This window comes from Macadamia integrifolia, chromosome 7 (genome assembly GCF_013358625.1).
Source record: "Macadamia integrifolia cultivar HAES 741 chromosome 7, SCU_Mint_v3, whole genome shotgun sequence".
Lineage (NCBI taxonomy): Eukaryota > Viridiplantae > Streptophyta > Magnoliopsida > Proteales > Proteaceae > Macadamia > Macadamia integrifolia.
In genome coordinates this window covers 2,607,848-2,632,215 of record NC_056563.1, presented here as the reverse complement: position 1 = coordinate 2,632,215, position 24,368 = coordinate 2,607,848, and the positions used below count along the sequence as shown (strand labels likewise).

General features: G+C 36.3%; 1 protein-coding gene and 1 pseudogene across 1 annotated transcript; both read right to left on the bottom strand.

The window, feature by feature from the left end:
* Positions 1 to 5,878: 5,878 nt before the first annotated feature.
* Positions 5,879 to 9,725, bottom strand: LOC122085170 (annotated as a pseudogene).
* A 9,267-nt stretch (positions 9,726 to 18,992) lies between these two features.
* On the bottom strand, positions 18,993 to 23,727 carry LOC122083502 (60S ribosomal protein L34-like). The gene is made up of 4 exons (XM_042651339.1): positions 23,536 to 23,727; positions 23,035 to 23,114; positions 19,414 to 19,523; positions 18,993 to 19,322 (listed from the first exon to the last, which is right to left on the bottom strand). The coding sequence occupies exons 1-4, from the start codon at positions 23,612 to 23,614 to the stop codon at positions 19,229 to 19,231; spliced, it is 363 nt and encodes a 120-aa protein (XP_042507273.1). The 5' UTR covers positions 23,615 to 23,727; the 3' UTR covers positions 18,993 to 19,228.
* Between the last annotated feature and the right edge of the window lie 641 nt (positions 23,728 to 24,368).

Here is a 24,368-nt window from a genome sequence, read left to right as displayed (position 1 = left end):
AGAAAGAAAAATAAAAAGACTTAAAACTGATCGAGGGACAGAATATGATACCCAATATCTATCAAAATATTGTGAAGATAATGAGATCATTCATGAGACAATGGCCCCATATCAAGCTCAATCAAATGGAGTTACCGAAAAGAAAAATATATCTCTGAAAGAGATGATGAACTCTATGCTTATAAGTTCGGGATTACCTCTGAACATGTGGAGGGAAGCTATATTGTTAGCTTGTTGTGTCCTCAACAGAATACCTTATAAGAAAATCGACTCTATATCATGAGTTATGGCATGGTAGGAAACCTAACTTTAAATATGTAAAAGTTTAGGATTGTTTGTCCAAATTTGGATTACCTGAACCCAAGCGAAAGAAGTTAAGACCTAAAACCTGTGACTGTGTCTTTATTGGCTATGCTCAACATATTGCGGCATATAGATTCATAATAATTAAATCTACAGATGGCATCTTTGAAGCAAATACCATCATTTAATTTAGAGATGCTGATTTCTTTGAACATATATTTCATTTGAGGAAATATTTACAAAGTATTTATATACATTTGGTTAATAATAATGTTTCACTTGAAAAGGCGACTGAAGACTTCTTAATAGTAAGTCTTATTAAACATAGTGGTGAAAATTAATTTAGAAGGAGTAAAAGGCAAAGGAGAGAACAAATATACATGGGAAATTCCTAGTCATCTCAGGTTTATGGCAAGGGGCAGGTTCAACTGAAGTTAACTTCAGGAAAAACCCTTGTTCTCAAGGATGTGCTGCATGTGCCTGACATTCAGCGAAATCTTGTATATGGTGCTCTTCTCATCAAGGCAAGGTTTAAGTTATCATTTGAAGTAGATAAAGCTATTGTCACAAAAAACAATACATTTGTTGGAAAACTGATGTAACTCAGGTGGGTTATTTATACTGAATGTTGCCAATGTTATCAATGAGGAAGCTGGTGGTTTTGTTTACTTGGTTGATTCGTATGATGTTTGGCATAGTAGGTTAGGACATTGTAGTGCATCATATATAAACAGGTTATACAAACTAGGTTTGATAGATGGTAACCTAGAACCTCTATCATTTAAATGTCCCATTTGTGTTGAGGCAAAATTCACTAAGAAGCCTTATGTTTCTGGAGAAAGAAAAAGTGAGCTATTGGAATTAGTTCACAATGACTTAAATGACTTCAAATCACATGAGTCAAGAGGTGGTAAGAGATACTTTATAACTTTTATAGATGATTCCTCCAGGTATACTAAGGTCTACCTTCTTCGAACAAAAAATGAAGCTGAACAAGCCTTCTTAACCTATAAAGTTGAGGTTGAAAATCAATTAGAAAGAAAAATAAAAATACTTAGAACTGATTGAGGGACATAATATGATACCCAATATCTATCAAAATTTTGTGAAGATAATGAGATCATTCATGAGACAATGGCCCCATATCAACCTCAATCAAATGGAGTTACTGAAAATAAAAATAGATATCTGAAAGAGATGATGAACTCTATGCTTATGAGTTCGGGATTACCTTTGAACTTGTGGAGGGAAGCTATATTGTCAACTTGCTATGTTCTCAACAGAATACCTTATAAGAAAACCTATTCTATACCATTTGAGTTATGGCATGATAGGAAACCTAACTTTAAATATGTAAAGGTTTGGAGTTGTTTGTCCAAATTTGGATTACCTGAACCCAAGTGAAAGAAGTTATGACCTAAAACCTGTGATTGTGTCTTTATTGGCTATGCTCAACATAGTGCGGCATATTGATTCATGATAATTAAATCTATAGATGGCATCTTTGAAGGAAATACCATCATTGAATCTAGATATGCTGATTTCTTTGAGCATAAATTTTGTTTGAGAAAATATTTACAAAGTATTTATACACATTTGGCCAATAATAATGTTTCACTTGAAAAGGCAACTGAAGACTTCTTAACACCAAGTCTTATTAAACCTAGTGGTGAAAATTAATTTAGAAGGGTCAAAGGCAAAGGAGAGAACCTAATTTTGGTGATGGTATGTTTACATATTTTATCAATGATAATCCTATTACATACCAACATGCCATTACATCTCCTGATGTTATATTCTGGAAAGAAGTAATTAAGAGCAAGTTAGACTCTATAATTGCCAACTATACTTGGGAATTAGTTGATCTTCCACTTGGAACTAAGGTTTTAAATACCAAGTGGATATTTAAAAGGAAACTAAAGCCTGATGGTACACTTGACAAGTTTAAGGCTAGATTAGTGGTCAAAAGTTTCAAACAAAAGAAGGATATAGATTTTTTTGATACTTTTTCTCCAGTTACTAGAATTGCAACATTTAAGATTATTAATTTCTGTTACATCAATGTATAAGCTTATCATACATCAAATGAAAAAGACAACATTTCTAAATGGAGATTTAGAAGAAGAAATCTATATCAAACAACCTGAAGAATGTGTCATTCCTGGACAAGAGTATAAAGTCTGTAAACTTGTTCGGTCATTATATGGTTTAAAACAAGCACCTAAACAATGACATGAAAAATTTGATAATATTTTAATTTCAAATGATTTTTAAGTAAATGATTCTGATAGGTGAGCTTATAGTAAGTTCCATAACAACAAATATATTTCTATTATTTTGTATGTTGATGATATGTTAATTATGGACACTAGTCTTGATTTAGTGAAATCTACTAAGGTCTTCCTAATGTCCCATTTTGATACTAAAGATATGGGAGAGGCTATATGATTTTAGGAATCAAGATTATTAGAAAAAAAAAAGTAAAATAATTTTATCTGAAGCCCATTATATGAAAAACTTACTTAAAAAATATGGTTATTTTGATAGCAAATTCATGAAAACACATTTAGTGTTGGAAGTCATATACAAAGAAATAAGGGAGAACCAGTTTCATGAAAAACCATATTCCCAAATTATTGGTTTTGTCTTTTATCTAATGAATTGCACAAGACATGATATAACTTTTGTTGTTGAAAAATTAAGCCAACATACTAGGAATCCAAGATGCCTTAGAAAGGTTGTTAAGTTATTTAAAAGGTACTATAAATTATGGCTTACATTTTTGTGGTAACCCTGTTGTGCTTGAAGGATATTGTGATGCTAACTAGATATTTGATTCAAATTAAACATTGACTATTAGTGCTTATGTGTTCACTTTAGATGGTGGAGCAATTTCATGAAAATCAGTTAAACAGACTTGTGGTACAAGTTCCACCCTGAAAACTGAATTTATAACTTTGGAAAAAAACTAGATTTGAAGCTAAATGGCTAAAGAATCTAGTAGCAGATATACCATTAAGGTTTAAGCCTATGCCTTCTATATATCTACATTGTGACAATTAGGCAGCCATTGCAAAGGCTAAAACAAAGTTTATAATGGTAAGAAAATGCATATACGCCTTAGACATAACTTGGTGATGGAATATATAAATAATGGTACCATTGCTATCGATTTTGTAAAGTCAGAGAAAAATGTAGCAAACATACTTACAAAACCTCAATTCACCAAAGTTATTCATAAGACATCTAAAGGAATAGGCTTAAGGCCCATGTCATAAGTCAAAGTGATGAATACCCAATCTATGTGATAGGAGATCCTTGGAATTAGGTTCAAAAGGTAAAAATGAAATCACTAGATGACTTGATTAGTACTATCATATGTCTATTCCAGATTAGATGTGGAAGATAGTATTCACGACAATGAACAAGAGGATGAGTTATAAAACTCTTAATCGGTCAAGGCTCATGTCAAATGGAGGTATGTTGATTGTAATGCATACTATAGGCTGTCCTAAATGAATATAGGGGGTGAGGCTACCTCCGATGAGAATTTTACGGACATATTCTCTAAACATTCATGATTATAAGATGGGGACAAAGGCCAAAATTGTCTACAATATATAAAAAAGTGAGTATGACGTTGGGTGATAGGATATGGATGGTAAGTCAGTCAGTTACACTAATGAGAAAAAGTTCAAGAAGTCTTACTTTACCCGTACTCTGTAGAATGGCTTATTAGACCTAGTGAAGATTTAACTCTGAAAGACATCTGCAACGATGTATCCTACCATTCTAATGTGCTCAGACTATATTCTTTTGTTTGATTTTATTATTTTATCAGTATTTTGAATCTTATGGGGGAATGGTTGGTTTTAAAAGATGTATTTAAAACAAATGAAGATTCAAAATGACGTCAAAACTAGTTTTAATTAAAAGGAGAGTTTTATCACTCTTTAGCTTGTCATTTACTTATCTATTCAGTTTGGAAAACTCTTTAGTTCTCTTTTATATGGCTTCTTAGTATCTTCAGTTGCTACAAGATATTACGTAGTGTATTCCTTAAAGATAGTTATATTTATTAGTTTTAAGAGATCTTTAAGTTATTCTCTTTAAGTTTCATTTATTCCTTAGTTTTAAAGCTCTTTTAATTTCTTTCTTCTACTTCTCATCTCATTTGTCTTATAAGTAGATGGGAGATTTAGCATTTGAAAGATACGAACAAGTCACTTGAGGAATTCAAGTGTGTGTTGCCAAAGCCTTCTCTGTTCTTGAGTTTTGTTGGATTTATATGTCAATTTTGTGAGTGTTTTGTTTTTAGTTTGAGCAGAGCCCTATAGCATTCGAAGGGATCCAGTAGTCTAGTGCACGATTACTGGAGGACTCATTAGGCTATTTTTATCTTAGAGGCCGATTTGCATTATTCCCGATTACACCATAGGGGGCATCTACGGTCTTAAGGACAGTGTCAAGTGACACGACTCAACCTACAAATTTTCTAACAATTTCTATTACAGACCTATGATAATCTCATGCAGGTGATAGATTAAAAGTTCTCCTACCCATAGGCAATACTTAGGTTTGCTCTCTCAATATTCTGACACATAATATCCCTACAACACCACATTGGTGTGTTAACATTGTTAAATCTTTATGTCTTGCATGAATCAATTTTGCCTTTCTTCATTTTTCTTTAACGTTTGCTCTAACAAATAATCACGTTTAGGCCCAGCCGTTGGATATCAACAGAAATGGCGCCATGCAGCTCACTTAGCTCGGGAAGGTTAAAACCCGTAGGCTAAGATTCTGGGATCCATACCTTCAGAATCACGTTTAGGCCCAGCCCATACTTCTTATAACTTATCCCAGGGCCTCGAGTCCCTGGGGCCCATTATGATATCTTCTCAGTCCTACATTTCTTTTTTTACGTGTTACATTATAAATCGTACGATCATATCAAGCCCTGTTCTTTTAAGGACTCCATTTGGTGGCCCCAATTTTTGGGCTCTTTGAGGGGAAGTAAATGAAATCTTTTAGAAATTGGCCAGCCCTGATCATTAGCAGTTGTACATACTGGGTAAATATTTTGGGCTCTTCCATGGGGCTGAACTGGGCTGGGCTAGTCCCAATCATGGTTTCAAATCGAAATTCCTCCCACTTCAGAACCGCTGATTCATATTCTGCTGAGAGAGAGAGAGAGAGAGAGAGAGAGAGAGGACTTTTTTTTCTTTTTTTTAACAAAGGTAAAATGTGAAAATCATTACAAGGTAAAATGTGGTCTGGGCTCGACTTCAGCTAATGACCCCACCAAGTATAGGGATTTAAAATATCCCAAACCTGACAAGTAGAACAGGCTTAAGATAACGAAAACCCTAATTATTAGAAAATGTTGATACTGCCTCATAATTTTTTAATAACTAACTAATAGCTTCCAAAAGTAGCTTATAAGTAAGTTGTTGAATGAGTTAATCTTCCACCGGATGATTGGAACCAATATTTCAATACGATGCATCTTCACCGTGGTTTTATATCAAATCACGTCCATCTTTGCTTTTATTTTCTTCTTGACTCCTCCATTTTAATAGACGATTTGAGCTTTCTTCATAGTCCGAGCACTCAATTTTGAGAGTTTTACATTTTCGGTTACATTATTAAATACATACAAGTGTGCATTGCTGTTTAGTGCTAGTTTGGGATAAACCCTAGCTAAGATACAAGCTTTTTCGTTGCCACCAAAACTCTCAACGATTGAGTGATCTACCTGTAAAATATGAAGATCCAAGAATGATTATCAAAATGCAAGGCTAACAAATACTTTTAAGTTCCTAGAAAACCAATATGTTCTATTTTTGTTGTGGCATCACTATGTAGATGTAGGAATAGGTTCTCCTCTATTGCTCTATTTGGTAGCAAACATTGTTTGAGAACTCGGTATTGGGAATGATATCCTCAAGGAATTGGTCAGGATTGGATAGAAATACCCCCGTTTTCAATTTAAAAACCATTTTTGGACTATTGTACCCCTCGTCTGTATCCAATCCACCGATACAATATCGGTCAAAAATTGGGATTGGTCAAGGCCGATTCCAATCTGATCCGGCCAATCCTGACCTATCCGATTCAATTCCTCAAACCATGGTAGCAAGAGAAATTAAAGGGAAAAGAAAATGAAAATTTAAAACCTGAAAAAGAAAAATGGTTTTTTTTTGGTGATTAGTGATGAACTTGACTCTTCACCCAAGAGAATGAAAAGATAAGTCATTTACGCTTAATAACCTTACCAAGCTCCTCAGAGAGTCAGAGACAGTCCTTCATGAAGAGGATCCACATCTAGAAAAGCTCCATAGGTGGTTTTGTCTAGGTCTTTCCTCAAAGAAGATCTGTTACATCAAATTAGGTAAGATTTTACAAGTGATGGCCCAAGAAAAAGAACTCTAATTAAAATAGAAAATCCTTGAAACAAACCTGCTTTGGTCACTGCACATAAGCACTACATCTTTCCTGCTCTTTGAACACCCTGAAAAATATGGCTGTTTCTTCTTTCAAACCTATGGAAGCCAAAGATAGCAACCCAAATGGTCCTAAGCTTCCTTTAACAGAAGCCCCCTTTTCACTACAAAGCAGTTGTGGATCAACCCAGCTTGGGTCCATGTTTTCAGCTTTCTCCAATGTTGGCAAGTCAAATAAGACCTCTACATCGACCTTCTAATAGCCAAAAAGCAAGCGAAATAAAAATCAATAACGTGGAAAGAGAACTAAATTACATAGACTGATTATCTCTCTCTCTCTCTCTCTCTCTCTCTCTCTCTCTCTCTCTCTCTCCTCATTAAAGATATAGGTCCTACATGATGCACCGACATCCACCGGATTGTTCTCAGTATTGCTTTTTGATTTAGTGTGTAAGTATGAGAATCTTTACAAGGATTTGTGGCTAGTTTTTAAGGATGGTCTCTATTCAAATCCTAACAGGTCGATCAAAGCTAGACCATAGTAAGCAAAAAGGGGAACGACAAAAAAATAGAAACAGATGGTACGGGTTTTAAACAGTAAATTTATATGAATGAGACGATAAAAAAAAGGGTCAAAAAAATAGAGAATGGTAAAAAATGGAAAACGGATGGTACGGGCTTTTAACTTGTAGATTTCAAAAAAATGTTAGTATACTCGTATAAATTAAGAAATTGTTACATAAATATTTGCATCTAATGTTCAAAACAATTACAATATCCAACATTAATGCATATATATATCATGTTCATTATAAGTTTTATGATATATGATTAAATATTATCCAATACCAAATCGAAATTCATACACCACACATGTCCAAGTTTTATTGAGCAATGTGGCTTGGCTATGATATTGTTCATTGTTGTCAACATAGTCAACACACTCTTGGAGTATCGTATGTTCACTTTGAGTTAGGAGTCATCACTTTAGAAACATTTTTCAGCAAATGCATCAGTTTGTATCTCAATTTCGGGGTCTATACATTGATATTGAGTTAAAGGTGGTATCATGAGAAATATAGGCCATTGAGTTGGCATCAAGTCGGCGAAAGAATCAGGTCGATCAGAGTTCGGATCAATTAAGTAGACATTATGTTCAACAAGTTAAGTCTTATAAAATGCAAAAAATGGAAATGTGTTTAAATGTGATTTAAACATGTTTAGAACGGGAATGCTTGCTGTTTGCACTTTTTTCAAGTATCTTTGGGAAACATGTGGGAAAACATGTTTTAAACGGTAAAAAATGAGATGTGTTTAAAACAGAGCTTTAAACGTGTTTTTGCTAACAGTGAGCTAGACATGATAATTGCCTCCGAGGATTGAATCATCAATTGGGTCCTGAAATTAATCAAAATTAATAAGTCAATGGAAGAAAACGGATTTATATAATTTACCTGTGCGGCAGTGATGTCCGAAACTTCAAATACTGATCCTGCCCTCATCTCTGTACAGTGCCAATCAACTGGCTTTCCCATAACATCTCGATTTCTTCGATTGGCCATTGAACCAGTTGCTTCCCAGTTTTTTCGAGGCAAATAGTTCTTGGAATTTACTGCAAACAGAATCACTAAAAATTAAGTTCTTAATTCTACTCCACACAGACACAGAAACAGAGACTTCAGGCTCAATTCTGCCTTACATGAACTCCTGACCATCCTTTCTTGATATCATTTTGGCCGCTATCGGATGCCTTAATCCAACCCAATAGTATCCTTCGGTTCTTAGAGCTGTCGAAGAATGTCTTTGAAGCATAGAATTTTCCATAATCATATCTCAGGCATGAGCCATTGTCGATGGAGCCATTGTCCGGAACATACTTATCCTTTTTCAGATCATAAGTACCAATTGTGTAGCAGTCATGTTGGGTATCAAACAAGCTCACCTTAAGCACATGCTTTACACTTGGACCATTCGCAGAAGTGTCAAGACCAACTGTGCTGTTCATAGAGACGGGGAAGAAATCAGGGCATTCCCACATTCCTGTGTTCTTGGATGAATGGAGTGGGTGGTGCACTCTGACCCAATGAATGAAATCCTTACTCTTATAGAGAATTGCATTCCCTTGTCGATCAATCTGGCTCCCTATGATCACCCTCCATCGCCCATCGGGACCTTTCCAAGCAGTGGTGGGATCCCTGAATGAGCTTGCATTGATCCCATGAATGGGAGTCATGACAGGATTTTGAGGTGGTAATCCATTCTCTCAGGAACTGGTCAGAGAGGTTCTTGGGCAATGCTAAATTTTGGACTTGGCGGTTTTGTGGGTCTATGCCAGTATAGAGAATGGCTGGTTGTCCCCCAGAGGATTGTAGCTAAACCAGACCAACAGTCATTGATGTCAGATTCTATGGATGGTTTGATTCAAGTTTCATGGTGAACCCAGTTGACAAGATCAGTGGAAGTGGCGTGTGCCCAGACAATATTACCCCAGACTGCACCATATGGATTGTACTGGTAGAAGAGATGATAGATTCCCTTATAAATCATGGGTCCTGCAATAAATGTGTATGAAACCATGATTTGTTATTCAATTCCATTGTGCATATTAACTTCTCGAAAGTTTGATCCAGAAAGACTTGACTAACCATTAGGATCTGTTTGTGCAATCATATCCAGCAGTCCATTACACAATCACAGACATGTCCACAACATAAACCGAAAATAAGTTACAATCAGATTGTTAGGAGTTGGAAAGAACAGGAAGGTTGCAGAAGGGGGGGAGGGAGGAGGCGTTGATCCAGTTTTTAGCTGGTTGGAAGTGGTAGCTAGTTCTGTAAGGCTGACGAGTTGCTGTAGTGTTCTGATGAGATTGAAGGTGTGAGAAACCCCCGTGAGAGGCTTCAACATGGACTCCATGGCCAAGAAGAAGAGAACAACACCCAGTAAACCAGACGACAGTGAAGGCCATCGCTTCCCCCGGAGAGAGCAGGGAAAGGGAAATGAAAGTGTGAAGAGTAAAACAGCAAGTCTGGGTATAAATAATAGGAGGAAGAGGAAGAACTGCAGTTGGGTTTTGTCAAGTTAAGTTGGCATGAACTTACGCAATAAATTAGCCAAACTCTTCAAATGGAAAGTAGATTGTTTAGTCGACAAGTTAAAGCCTCAAGTTTTTATGTCTATTACTCATAAAATTCCTTCCACTATGATCATTAGTTATAAGCTGTCCAGAATATAATGATAACACAACATCAACCCTATTAGGAGGTTGGGTCCAATATTTAAAGTTTCCAGCAACTTAAAATTGGATTCAATGGACAATTTTTATGGAGGTAGAGAATTCTCTGGGCAAGCGGCATAGAGGAGCCAACGAATGAGGTGTTGTTCGAAAAAAATGGCAAGATGCTACACCATTCGGCTTGCTCATTCCAACATGGCTTTGAATTGCTTGTGATGGTGTAAATATTTATGCAAACTTCTTCAATCCTTGGATTTCAAGAGAATTGATGCTGTGCAACTCATAAATGGTTAAAATTGTAGGTGGAGACCCTTGGATCCATACCTTCACAATCACGTTAAGGACCAGCCCATATTTCTCGCAGGTCCGAGGTACTCGGCCCCAATGTTTGTTAAATAATGATAAAAAAAAAAACTGTTCCATGTGTTTAAAATGACTTAAAATTTGAATAGAATAATAAAATATACAATCAAACATTTTTAGAGGAACCGGATCCTCCAACGCCACTGGAAGTTCAACGTGTATCCAATGGTTGGAAAGACCCATACACATAGTCCAACATACGGCCGTGCATTCCCAGGTCCTCCCAACTATTGGATGCACAGTGAAAAGATTCTAAATCTTTTTTAAAAACAGATAAAAAAAAACCAACAGTTGAGTTTTAAATGCTTAAAAAAAAATTAAAAAATGTTGATATACTCATATACGCACATAGACCAACCCATGTCTTATTAATTAAATATTAACAAAACATAATACATATCTTAACCAAGTTTAAAACAGACCCAAAAATTTTGTTTTAACTCACTATGGTCCCAACTCCCAAGTCCAGGGTATTGGGCGTTTTGCCCATCCTATAATCTGGTAAAATGACTGGGGCCCATTATCAAATCTTCCCACTCCTACATTTCTTGTGGACATGTGTTGTGTCTTTTGCGATAAAAGATGTGTTATGTCAATTTGTACGATTTTATCATGGGTTGTTCTTTGATGACACCAATTGGTATGGACATTAGTTTTGTTTAGTGGTGACTGGTTTGACTTAAAAAATTGATGCTCAATAAAAGAAGTCTTGAAATTAAATTCTGTCATAGTATAAGTGGATATGCATAAAAATAGATAATTATTGTTGTACGAGAGCTCAACAAATTGATCAGTGACACTTAGTAGGAAGAGTTTTAAGAGTTTTTTTTTTTGGGTGCAGAGTTCTAAGTCTCTTCGCTTGTTAAGAATTACAAGGGAAACGTATCTTATATCTTAGGAGGTTTTCTAATGCTTTTAAAAATTGGTGAGGTTTGTCATGGGATTGGATTTGTTACATTTTCTTTGAGGGGAGGAATTGAAGAGGTGAGTTTGAAGCTCTCAATAAAGCAAAAAGTTTTCCATCATTAATGATGAATGATTCACACACAAACCTAAGATTATCATTATTTTCCTTCCTATATATTGAAGGTCTGAAAAACTTTTCATTGTTACCTGACATCCATCCAACCACAATGACGGCCATGGATGGATAGACAAAGCAAGCCTAAATTAAAGACATGTCTAACTAAGACACGAAAATACATTTAATCCTTGGAATTAAGCACAATGACAACACACTATATCATTAAGCTTTAAGTTTCATAGATTTCATGGTTTGAGTTTAATAGATTTCATAATTTAAACATCATAGATTTCCTAGTCTTTAATGTTTAAGATTTGTAGTTTCAGGTTTAATGCCCTGAAAAATGACATTCTAACATCTAACATGAATGACCCTTTCCTAAACCAGCCCCTGGTAATTCAATCAATTGAAATTCTAAGTAGGAAAGGATATAAGAAAACAGGCCCAAAATTTCAGAAGTAAACACACTCTTCCCCTAGGACTATGGTCCCAGGTCCAGGGCATTGGGCGTTTTACCCTCTCACACTCTGGTAAAACGTGTATCATGTCAAACTGTAGGATTTTATCATGCCTAGTTGATTTGATGACACCATTTGGTGGGTTCCTATAACCCTTTTTCTTTTTTTGGCGTGGAGTTCAAAGGTTCTTTGCTTCTTAGGCCCTAATGATTAAAAAAACTATTTGTATTTGTTTTATATAAACTATCCCAAAATATGAGCAATTATATAAATGAAGTGAGAAATTTATTAAATAAGATCATTTAATGCAACAATTATTGTCATGTGATAGTTAACTTTTTCCTTTCCATTTACTTTCGAAGACTTCATGGAAAATTGGTTTTGTATCTATCTCTCTCTCTCTTCCTCCTATTTTCTATTTTCCCTCTAGAATTCCACCTCATTTTCATTTTTTCTCTTTCCTATTAAGGTGGATCCCATTAAAAATTAAAATTTTCATTATTTATTTTCCTTCCCTTCCCTTGTTAACCTAACTCATAACATGTGGAACCCACCATCATAAGTTTCCACCTCTTTTATTCATAAAACAATGGAGCCTTAAGGAATACAAGGGAGAATATCTTAAATTCTAAGAGGTTCTCTAAATGTTTTTAAGAACTGGGGAGCCTGGACCATTAGTTGTTGTACATGATGAAATAATAGTTGGGGGTTTGCCATGGGGTTGGGTTGGGTTGGATTGTGTTGTGCTGAGTTGGATTAATTTCATATTTTTTTATTTTTTTGGGTGGGGTGAGGGAGTACTGGAATTTTCCTAATCTAAAATTTGTAGTTTCAGGTTTGAGGTCATGAAAAATGACATTCTAATGTACAATATGAATGATCCTTCCTAAACCAGCCCCTGATTATACAATCAATTGAAATTCACACACACATCCCCTGGTGAGGGTGGTTTTTTTTTTTTTTCTGAAAGCGAGACTTCTATGTTAGTGTGGATTTATTTATTTATTATTATTAATAACATAAAAACAATCACATTGCGAATTCTATTTACTCGAACCATACTGGCCCATTACTTTTGAAATAACCAGATTTGGGTTCTTGGTAGGTAGACTAACAAAGTAAGGATGTAAATTGATTCGGTTTTGATTTTGATTCTGATTCGATTTAAATTGTGAAAATCCCAAACTGAATTGCCCACTTTGGAACAACAAGAATTGGGATAGGTTGGGGATGTAACTGGAGTAGGTCGGAGTAGGTCTTTTCATGGTGTCTAAATGGTGGGTGGCCATTAACCAACCCTGTAATAGACTTGGTGAGCTTTAATGGATCCAATTGCCATGACAATGATCAAGGGCTTGATGAGCATTGAAATTTTGAATCAGATCTTGGATTGGCCGAGCCCAATCACAATTTGTGTCCATCTAAATCGGCCGATCCATATATCATTTCTAGGATCGAGATTAATTCTGGTCAATTCTTGACTGAATTTAACTGATGCCCGATTAATTTTGATCAATTCGGTGGAACAAAATTGAAATCAATTGTGGTCAACCGTCGATTCTACTTAAAATTTGCCTTTAATATGGATTTAAGTAGATTTAGAAATAAGGGTGTTAATCAGTTCAATTTTAATTGGATTTAAAATGGGAACAACAGAAATCAAAACCACACCATTTTTGCTCATCGGTCCTGGTTCACAACAATAGATCAATGCATTAATAGTAAAGAAACCACATGCAGCAACCAGTGAATTGTAGAATGATATGATCATCTACAAAAACTAAAACTGAAACTAAAAGAAAATTAAGAATAACCAGAAGTGGAGGCCGCCTCATGCAGATTACTTCAACTTCATTGACATTCGCCGTGTCACTGTAGAAGAACAAGATTACTTCATCTTGAACAGCAGTGGTTGTGTACATATACGTGAAGAAACCTTTCTTTCCTGAACTTGAGTGAATAGACATTGGTATATGATCCATGAAAATCACCCCACAGTCTCGTTCTAACTTGTTCTTGATGTAACCTCTAACTGGGTGTGCCATCCTGAAATTGGCCTCATAGATCATGGGGGAATCAAATTTTTCCCCTTATCATGGTCAAGAACCGTATTATTAGCATCAAGAACTGATGTTGACATCGTAAATCATAATTGATAACATATTTTCTCTCTTGTCAACGTTAAGAACGCAAATGGTATGAGATGATACCCTGATGCTAGCAGGCAATTTTGGTTGTCTTATCTTCTCAGAAACACATACACCTTTTTTACTTCTTTTTTCTGATGCCAAGGACACACATACTTGTCTAAGAGAGAGAATAATCGAATACATATAATGTACATGTCTGAAAGAGCAATCCAATTGATTTTTATTCAGAGAACGCTTTCTTGCCAGCCATCAATAGGATTAAAAAAATAAGAAAAAAATGGATCACTTAGAGACCAAAGATACTTCTATGAGTGAAAATTAGAAGTGGCCAGTTCCATTATGTAGGACCAAAGATACTTCCATAAATGAAGACTATTTCAAAGAATTTTTTTTATTGAAAATTATATCATAAATTGTATTTAATAAATGTACTTACTTGTTTGTTGGTTTCCTCCAATTTCTTAGAATTGTTCAATATTCCATATCCGTAGAGGAAGATCAGTAAGAAACAATATACGAATTAACACAACACTAAACACTCAATTGAGGGTGAGGAAGCCCTAGTTATCTAGGAGATGATACATGTGGATTGTGATGATGCTATTGGTGATGGGGAGTCTTACTTCGATGGTGAGGGGTTTTGGCCATAGGGTTGGGTGGTGCTGGTTTACGAATGGGAGTAGGCCATTCTCAAGGAGAGATTTTATTCTAGATAGAAGGAGGATTGGGGGGGGAATTTCCATTATGAGTTAAAAAAAGAAACGACTATGATGATCCAATCTGCATGTCATTTTCTAGAGTACAATATGCATGAATCAAGCAATTCGACTAAATATATAATTCACTCATCCATTTGTCATTTTCAACTAATTTTTCATATAAAACATATGTTATTAAAAGGGTTTTCATTCTTCTACAAAAGAAGTGAAGCGCAATTCAGAATGTCACTCGTTCGTTTCGATTCGATTCAAAATACACCATACAAAAATTGTAAGGGTCAACTTTTTGAGTGGCAAGGAATTCATTTTATTTCAGCAAGCATACAATTTATTTGGCATTGGTAGATTCAAGAAAGCCTTACAGAAAATAGAAGACGATCTAAAACCAACCGCGGTTGAAGCTATGGTCAGAAGCCAGATGCAAAGACCTTGTTGGAGGGTCTTATGCAATCACGGAGTGTGCTACAAGAAATATATAACTGTGAAAGACAGCTTTCTCAAATAAAGATTCATCTCCAGACCAGTATGTTCTTAGATGAGTTACATTTGCTCTTCCCTTCGGACGTGGTTGTAACCATCACGTCTGGCAACCGCCAAATGTCATTTGGTGAAGACAGGATTATATTTCATGACTCAGAAAAGAAAAAATTTAAAGAAAATAGTTCAACAATCTTTACCTTCATCTGGTAAGTGAACTTGAGGGAGGCCAGAGTCGGATCTGCTACCGATTGTGAAATATAATCCTATCTTCTCCAAATGACATTCAGTCATCTTGCAACCGTTCGAAGGGAAGAGCAAATGTAACTCATCTAAGAACATTTAAGTGTCGAGATTATTTGAGAAAGCTGTCTCCCACAATCATATATTTCTTGTAGCAGTATCTGTATGATCGCATAAGACACTCCCACGCATCTGGCTTCTGCCTCCCAGACTATAGCTTCAACCGCGGCTGGTTTTTGTTCGTCTTCTATTTCCTGGCTTTCTTGAATCTACTAACACCAAATACTCTGTGAAAAACAAGAATAACAGATGGGGAAAGTTTCATTACTTTCGAAAATCTGGACCCGTTTCCTTATATCATTTCTTACTTGAATTTCAATTGACACTTGTATTACAAGGGCTGTCATTTATATTGGACATTAGAATGTAATTTTTCAGAACCTTAAACCTGAAACTACAACTCCTAAACCTTAGTCCAGAAAATCGGTGAAACCTATTAAACTTAAAACTTAAACAATGAAACCTGAGATGAGACCCAAACTATTGAGCATATTACCTTATTATTTCAACAGTGTTAGTGTTATGTTAGTGTGATGTTAGTGGCGAATCACAGAGTTAAAAAATAAGAAACCTGAGAGTCATGAAGATTTGTTCAAGTTTGAGAAATGACTAGTCCAGATCCAGATTAGTCCAAGTTTTATTGATTCAGTGTTTTTGTTTTCCATATCATGTGAAACTCACAAAGTCAAGTTTATTTTTATTGGGACACATCTATTTATGCCTAGGTTAGACATACAACTAAATCTACAATCTTTGTTGGCTGTATTGAATATTAGCCTTTTTTTTTTTTCTTCTCAGCTATGAAGTAACCATAGCCTGAGTCTCTACTCAGAAGGTAAAGAAGAAGATATTAAAAAAATGACTAACCATGACCAGGTTTAACTCACCCAACTAACCAGGTATTGAAAAGAACAAGTTAAGTCAACAAACCTGGTTTCTTTTCCCAACTATGTTTTGCTTATCCCTTCAATGATCAAATAGAAAAAATTCAAGAATCTTCATCGTTAAGGAATCCTTTGTTTTGACTAAATTCAAAAATATATTTCTTAGCCAACATGCTAAATTTCTCAGTTCTCTATCTCGTTTTAAAAACCATTTTCTTACCCAACACGCTAATCTTCTCAGCTCTTCCTCTTCTATAATGTGAAATTATTGACTAACACAACTCAATCAAATCCAAATCAGAATCCGCCTCTTGGTACGCTATATGATGCTTCAAGAAGCACATCTATAAGATATCTATAACTTTAGGTGTGTTAGAGAGAGAGAGAGAGAGAGAGAGAAGGCAGTAAGGGTACATGGTATGTGGGCTAGTCTTTTTCCAAAGAGGGTGGAACTGGCCCTCAAAATTAAGGGCATACCTTATGAGTGTGGAAGAAGATTTGAGTAACTAAAGCCAGCTTCTCCTCCAGTACAACCCTGTACATTAGAAGGTCCCCGTGCTCGTTCACAATGGAAGAGCCATTGCTGAATCGCTGGTAATTCTTGAATACATTGATGAAACATGGAAGGACGCACCCCGCCTACTACCCAATGACCCATACGACACAGCGATGGTCAGGTTCAAGACCAACTTCCTCCACCATCAGGTAAGTCACCTGCGAGATTCCGACGGCAGCGTTTGGAACATGCTCACAAATAGCTATCCTATATTCCCAGAATCATTTTGGACACGGCTGATACCGTTACTCCCATCGTGCAGGTCTTGCAAAGTATAAGTTCAGTTCTCAAATGAGAAGGCACCCAACGAGAAAGTGCTGTGAAGGAGCTACATAAGCATATAAGTATAGCAGAAGAAGGATCAAAAGCAACTTCTTTACAGATGGAATTAACAACCCTTCCTTCAAGGAAAATGAGCTGGGGCTTCTGTACATCATTGTCCCTTCAGTGTTCTGCAACTACAAAAGGCTCTTGAGGAAGTGACCGGTGCCAAGATTATTGACCCTGAGAAGAACCCAATGATCTACTCATGGGCGACTACTCTTAATGACCCATCTGTTGCAAAAGAGTTACTCCCCCTGATAAAATGGTGGCAATCCTTCAAGTCCTCCGAGATAAGTTCCTTTCTAGATCAATCTCCTAGAGGTTGCCTAATGTTTGCTAAGTAATGAACAAAGGACATTGTAGCTTGTAAGGTGATAATTCTACAGGAATGCTATAATAATAACTCCTATGGCAATCTAGCTAGCATTAATGTCATTCTAATAAGGGTAATGTCCACAGTTTGACCTAATATAATCCACCAACCATGCGCAATTTTACTTTTCTTTGGGTAGAAAAGAAATGGCAGTTAAACTCCCATAAGACTTGACTTTTTTTTGTTGGTAAAACATAGGACTTACTTCTTAGGGTGCAATAGAGCAGTGAAATAAGCAAACCTAGTCCACGTGGACCAAATGGTGTCAGACCCAATACAACTAAGAACGAAGAAACCATTGACAGAACCGGATGCCAAGCTCGAATAGCACTTAGATTGCCTGTATCCAACACACAGGCACACCCGGACGGAAGCCAAGAAATTTGGGAAAACCCCACCAAGTAACAAGGAAACAAGGTATAAATCTTGTAAGCATGTTTATTGTTTATCAAAGCTATTGTCATAGAACAGGGAGTCCAAACGACCACCCTCCACCATACAGCATGGTGATGCAGGAGTATAAATTCTAACCAGGTGGTTTCATACAGGAAATGCACTATAGCGACTAGGTCGAGGAGCCGCGCCTGATCCTAGCTGGAAAGGTATGAGAGGCATCGAGGCCCAAAGCAGCCAACACAAATATATGCCGACAGCCAAGCTTTTAGCAGATCCGTAAGACAAAAACCCCTGTTACCTCAGACAAATCAAATAACAAAACAGAAAAAGGACAAGATCTTAGAATGGAAATTACGGCTTCCTGCTAGAGGATTGCACAAACTGAAGAAACTCCAACATAAAGAGTTCAGGACAAAGGAAAGACATGGAGCATGGGTGAGTCGTCTACAGATGTTAGGAGTCTCATATGTCATCTTCTCAAGCTGTTCAGCTAACTTGTGATAGCGACAGTAAGTCGTTTGCAAATAAACTAAACGCTATATGCTGTAGTAACAAAACAAAAAGAATACTTGTGAAATGCCAAATACTACCTTCTTGATTCTAGGCCTAACTAAATACCGCCAATAAATCAACCAAACTAGCAACACAGCAACAAGCACATGAAAAAAAAAAAAAAGGCTTAATTTCTCAATAATCCCAGCAAGGTTAAGTAACGACAGCACTATAACATATCTAGTAAACAATAAATCTTACCTACAACTAGTGCCACGAAGGCAAGCCCTGTACACCCACTGGGACTGGACCTAGGCCCGTCCAGAAAATATGCAAGATGACAACTAGGCTAGCGTTCCACATGACTTGCTAATAACAGCCAACTCAATAATAGGCTGGAGGGGTTTAAAAAAAATCTAATCTAGTAACAAGTCCCAGAACTTGAACCATCTGGTACTCTTACTTGAATTAATATAGGTAAAGACAATATAAATATCAATCATACTTTCTCTAAATTAAAAGGCAGTAATCTAACAATATAATATTCAAACAAAGGGCATTTAAGAATAACCAATACATATCCCCCAAAAAACAAATATCTGAACATGAAATCAATCACAACACCTCAACCAATAAATTGGTCTTTCAAATTCAAAACAAAGACAAAATTGAACAGATAAAAAGACCGAAAATCATTTCTTCAATCTTTTTTCTTTTTTCACATCTCAGCTTTTGAGGGATTGCTTTTCCTTGGCTTTTTGGATCTTCAATACCTTCTTCACAATCTTTTGCTCTTCCACCAAGAACGCCCGAATGATTCTACCAACCAAAAGACAACAAACAATATGTGAAATAGAACCACCAAAAAAATTTGGGAGAGAGAGGATTCCATGGAAAATAAATAACTAACCTCTCCCTGACAGCAGTCCCAGATAACACTGCACCATATGGACGGTTTACAGTCCTCCGATTCCTGGGTAATCTAGATCTCTTGTATTCAGCAGGTCTCAGGTGAGGAATCTATAGAGACAACATTGCATCAGGATCAAGACCAATCAATGCCCAGAGCAACGTGGTAGCTCACAATTTCTCATCACATACTAAAACCTCATGGAAAACAGAAACCAAATAAAATTACCATCAACATATCTCAAGCACCATAGAAATAAAGATAAAGAAAAGACCTGCATAAAATAAGAAATAAAAAGAGAAACCAATACAGGACAACTTCACACCATTCCCAAAAGCTTTTAAACCAACAACAAAAAAGGGCAACCAATTATAGAATGAGATATATGGATATATATCTTTTATGTGAAAACAGATCCTTTTTGTACATATTGTCCTTTGTCCTTCAGAGGGTCCCCTTTTTTTAATTTTATTTTTATTTTTTTTAAAGATTATCCTTGGCTTCGTTAATGTCTTCGGTAGGAAAAACTTACTATAATTCGTCCCCGACTACTTATCAGTCGACATTCTTCACAAATTTTACGAATAGAAAACCTTATTTCATATTTTTCATTCCTCGCCTTAATTTCGAATATACTCCTTGGAAGAAAATAAAACTAGAGAAATTTGAATCATGTAATAATTGAACCATATTGGGAAACACTAGAATCAGAGTTTTCTCAATTTAAGTGAGATGAATCCAACAGGACATCTCACTCATTCATTCGAGAAAATAATGCAGGACAATAGTGGAGAAATGATATAATATAGGACAATAATCAAATAGATAATCTACCAAGGGGTATACTTCTAACCAAAGAAGGTAAATTACATCCAATAACAACCCACCCTTATCCCAACTAAATGTGGTCGGCAACATCGATCCTTACCCTCCAATCAGCTCTACTCGAGGACATATTCGATACAAGGCTGATGCAGGAGCAATACCACGGAACAGCCGAAACCCGTTTGAGAATCTAGACGGAGATGAACAGGGTCAAATTTGGGTCTTTGGTCCAGTAGGATATTTTAGGATTTTCATTTATTTCAATTTTGGTTGGGCTTAACATGCAATATTTTATTTTAATTGGGTAGATCAAGTAGGATATTGGATTTACTTGTTTGAGTTGAATTTAGTTTCCTAATCTAAGAATTACTAATTCTTAGGAGTTCTATTTTCTTATTAATATTTCTAGTAATCTCCATCATGGGAAAGGTTAGAAAGAATGAATTGAGTGATTTTGTTTTAGTGCTTGGGAGGCCTGCGTGTGCAGAACTAAACACCCCCCCCCAAAAAAAAAAAAACCCAACACCTTCTTCAGTGAGATCTATCTCTCATCCGTGTTTTCTTCTTCTTCCCTTCTCCTGTTTTCTGCTACTGTTACTTTGTAAGTAAATCACCCTTCCCTAGGTGATTCAAACCCCAATTTCCCTGCCCCCAACCAATCTCTCTACAGTGTGATCTGACGTCTATAAATAAACAGCTTCTAAATCCACCACCAACTACAATTTCAGCAGGTTTATTTGATGGGTCAGGTGCTTTTTTGATGGGCTATCACATGGGTTTCATAGGGCTAGGGTATATAGAGCTTGTCCAAAATTTGAGCCCCATTGGAACTCTGTCGAGAAAGAACCACCCTTGCAAAGATTCTGGTTTTCTGCCTCTTTCTGTATGCAGGTAACGAAGGTTGAAGACAACCCAAACCCCACAATTTGTGATTGCTTTACTTTATTATTTTGTTTTCCTTCAACAGTCCCCTCTTTTCTCTCAACTCTATTTCATCCATCGTCACAATTAGTATGTCTTACCCTCTCTCCTCATTGTAGAAAATAACCTTCCCTCCTTTCACAATTTCACTTTTTTTGGTTTTGTCCCCACTTTCCAAAATGCTTCCACTCTCCTTTATTACCCTACCCTTCTTTTTGATTCACTTGCAAGTCTAACCCTACATAATAAATACCAATTCCCCTTGTGTGCTTGCCTCAGTTTCTCAAGTGACCCTTCCATATTTGGTTGATTATGGTTGTGTCATTCCCTTGGTAAACTTCAATATATCTACAAGATTGCCATAGTCTTATTACTATTGCCTATTGTGATTGGGTGGGCCCATAAGTAAACCCAAATAGGGTTTTGCACATTTGGTCATTTGGTTATGCATCAAAGGCCTGAGGTATGAATATCTTTCTTAACCACTTCTCCCAGAGTCATTTTAGGTTGCCCTGGATCTCTTTTAGAGCCTTCAATCTAAACTAAATCATCCTCCGTACTAGAGCATCTAAAGGCCTCCGTTGATCATAGCCATACCACCTCCTACTACTTTCTTGTAGCTTATGTATGTGATGCTTTTTCATACTTCTGTTCAAATCTCTTTTCAGCTTCTGCCTGAAAAGACTCAAATGACGTCAACATACTTTCCGGTCACCGATAAGATAAATCATTTTGGCGGGATCCAATTGGGCTCTTTATAACAATCAAGCAAGAAAGGAAGAGAGCATTTCATTCTCCCTGAGCTGTCTTAAACGGGAAAATAGGACTTCCACCAATAGCTCTCGTGTGCCTCATTTCTGCTCGGATGAAGTACCTAAGGTAGCAAAATCCTATATAGAAAACAGTAGCAGTTCCTTATTACAAACTACTAATTGGCTTATTTTTCTTCAAATGAGCTCTATAAGTTTACAAAATATAACATTAATACAAGTGTTATATAAAATGGGGTCAACTTGTGTTCGAAGCGAAGTGAGTGCAAATAGCCAAAAAATTAAGTCAACCAAGTACATTATCCGCTTATTTCCAGCCACGCACAATATTATAAATTCTACTTTACCTTCTCATAACTGCACCTCATTCCATTCAGTTTACTAAACATTATTTTATTTCCCTAACCTCTTTTTTATTAATGAGAAACTGGTAGGGTCCTCACCTAAGCCCAAAAAGAGTATGGATTACTATGCCTCAAAAATGCAAATTGCTTAGTAAGGTGCTTTGGGTGGTATACCGGATGTTTTTACGACTGTTAGTAGATCAAACGTGCCTAGGAAAATGGAACCACAACAATTTCTACGTCACATAGAAGAAAACTACATTAAAAAACTGCAAGAAACTTGGTAATGGAAAGTATAAAACACTGAGTTTGTTGTTGAGATAATAGATAGAAACCCCACAATCTCATCAAAATGATAAAATAAATTTTCAAAGGAAATGAATAATGTAGCAAAAATATATATGTAATACTATAATATAACATCAAGAGATATTTTTTCTTTAAAAACCATACGTGTGATGATTAAAAAAACACTAAATACACACCACCATAACCATTCGAGCAAATAAAATAAAACTCTTGTGAGCATTCACAACGAGAGGGTCAATCTGAACAAAAGTTCAAGTCTTTTACAGAGGAAAAAACAACCAGAATAAAAAGTTACAATCTAGGTAAATAATGGCTGATCAAATAAAACAATGAATCTTAATAAACCAAAAATTAGCTTGTAGAACGAAGGAAAAAACCGATTAATTTTGACACAACAAAGGAGGACAGGATGGATCGTATAGAAAAAATGTGATTATAAAAAGAATGCGTACCCCTTGGATTCTCTTTCCAGTGACGGGACACTTGGGCCCGCTGGCCCTTTTCTTAGAGGTCTGGTAGACAAGCCTCCCACCTGAATTTCAACAACAAGCATAAAAGAAAAGGAAAAGCAGAGATAAGATTCATTAGAAGAAACAATAGTACATAAATCTGCAAATGCAATAGGAAAGGAACGAAAAACGAACAACACGCACAGGCTGTTGCAAGAATGAAAACAGAAGTAACGGATCAAAATGCATTATTACACGATTAAATACTTAACAGCTCAAACCATCCGGAGTTCCCGGCCAAAACAAAGATCACCAAAATGATGTAGTTAGCATTGTAAATATACTATTGTGAGATAGAAAAATGGCAATTATCCAGTGAACAATAGAATCAAAAGAGGTATAAAGAAATAAGAATAACTGAAACTAGGGTTTAAATCTAGGGTTTTAGAACGGAATGTAACGAGACGAAACAGAGTGAAGGCAAGAGGGAGAAGAGATTGATACCAGGGGTTTTCACGACCCTCGTCTGATTGGATTTGGTGGCATAGCTATGCCGCTTCCGGTAGGTGAGCCTCTGAACCATTTTCGAGTGCTAAAGCGCCCTCTCCTCTCTCTGCCCTCTCCCTCGCGCTTTCGCTGCTCAATGAGAACTGAGAAGTGATAAAACACGAAACAGTTTTATCTCCGTGAAAGAGAGAGAATAAAAAGGGATTTCAGTAGCCCAAGCACTACATCAGACGGCTCTAACTATACCCTCTTTAACGGCTGAGATTACCCACGTGTGTTGCCAAATGAAAATCTTACGACTTAAAAGCTTGTAAAATAGGTTGCCCTTGATTTCGTTGACAGTCTCCTTTCTTTTGGGGTGTGCTTGATTCGGTGATCTTAGGGAACGTATTTTCGTAGAATCGTGATTCGGTAATAAATAAATGGGTAATTTATAGTACCACCCCCTGCAGAATGCCAGTATTATAGGAACACCCCGAACATCCCCTCTCTACCATTAGTCACTGTTACAGAATATACTAAGAATGTTGACATCAATAGTTCATTTTTTTTCTAAATACTATTTTACCCTTAAAAATAGTAAAGTACTGAAATTGCCCTCATTACTTGTAGTAATCCAACGGCTTATAATATTAGGTTATTCAAAGCCCCTTTTTCCCAAAGCATCCCGATCTGACCCGATTAGAGTAGCTCCATCGTCTCTTGTCTCCCAACCTGAAACGAAGAAGGGAGAAGAGATCAGGGGAGAAGGAGCTAGATTCAAATTGAAACACAAATTTCTGGTTATGCTCATCTTGTAGCTCTTGATTTTGGAAGATATAGAAGTATAA

What these genes read in the sequence shown, in the direction of transcription:
- LOC122083502 (XM_042651339.1), bottom strand. Translation starts at nt 23,614, where the DNA reads ATGGTTCAGAGGCTCACCTACCGGAAGCGGCATAGCTATGCCACCAAA. An exon ending in GAGGGTCGTGAAAACCCCTG is followed by an intron (nt 23,115 to 23,535) that starts GTATCAATCTCT and finishes GTTGAAATTCAG; the next exon opens with GTGGGAGGCTTGTCTACCAG. An exon ending in CTGGAAAGAGAATCCAAGGG is followed by an intron (nt 19,524 to 23,034) that starts GTACGCATTCTT and finishes TTGTCTCTATAG; the next exon opens with ATTCCTCACCTGAGACCTGC.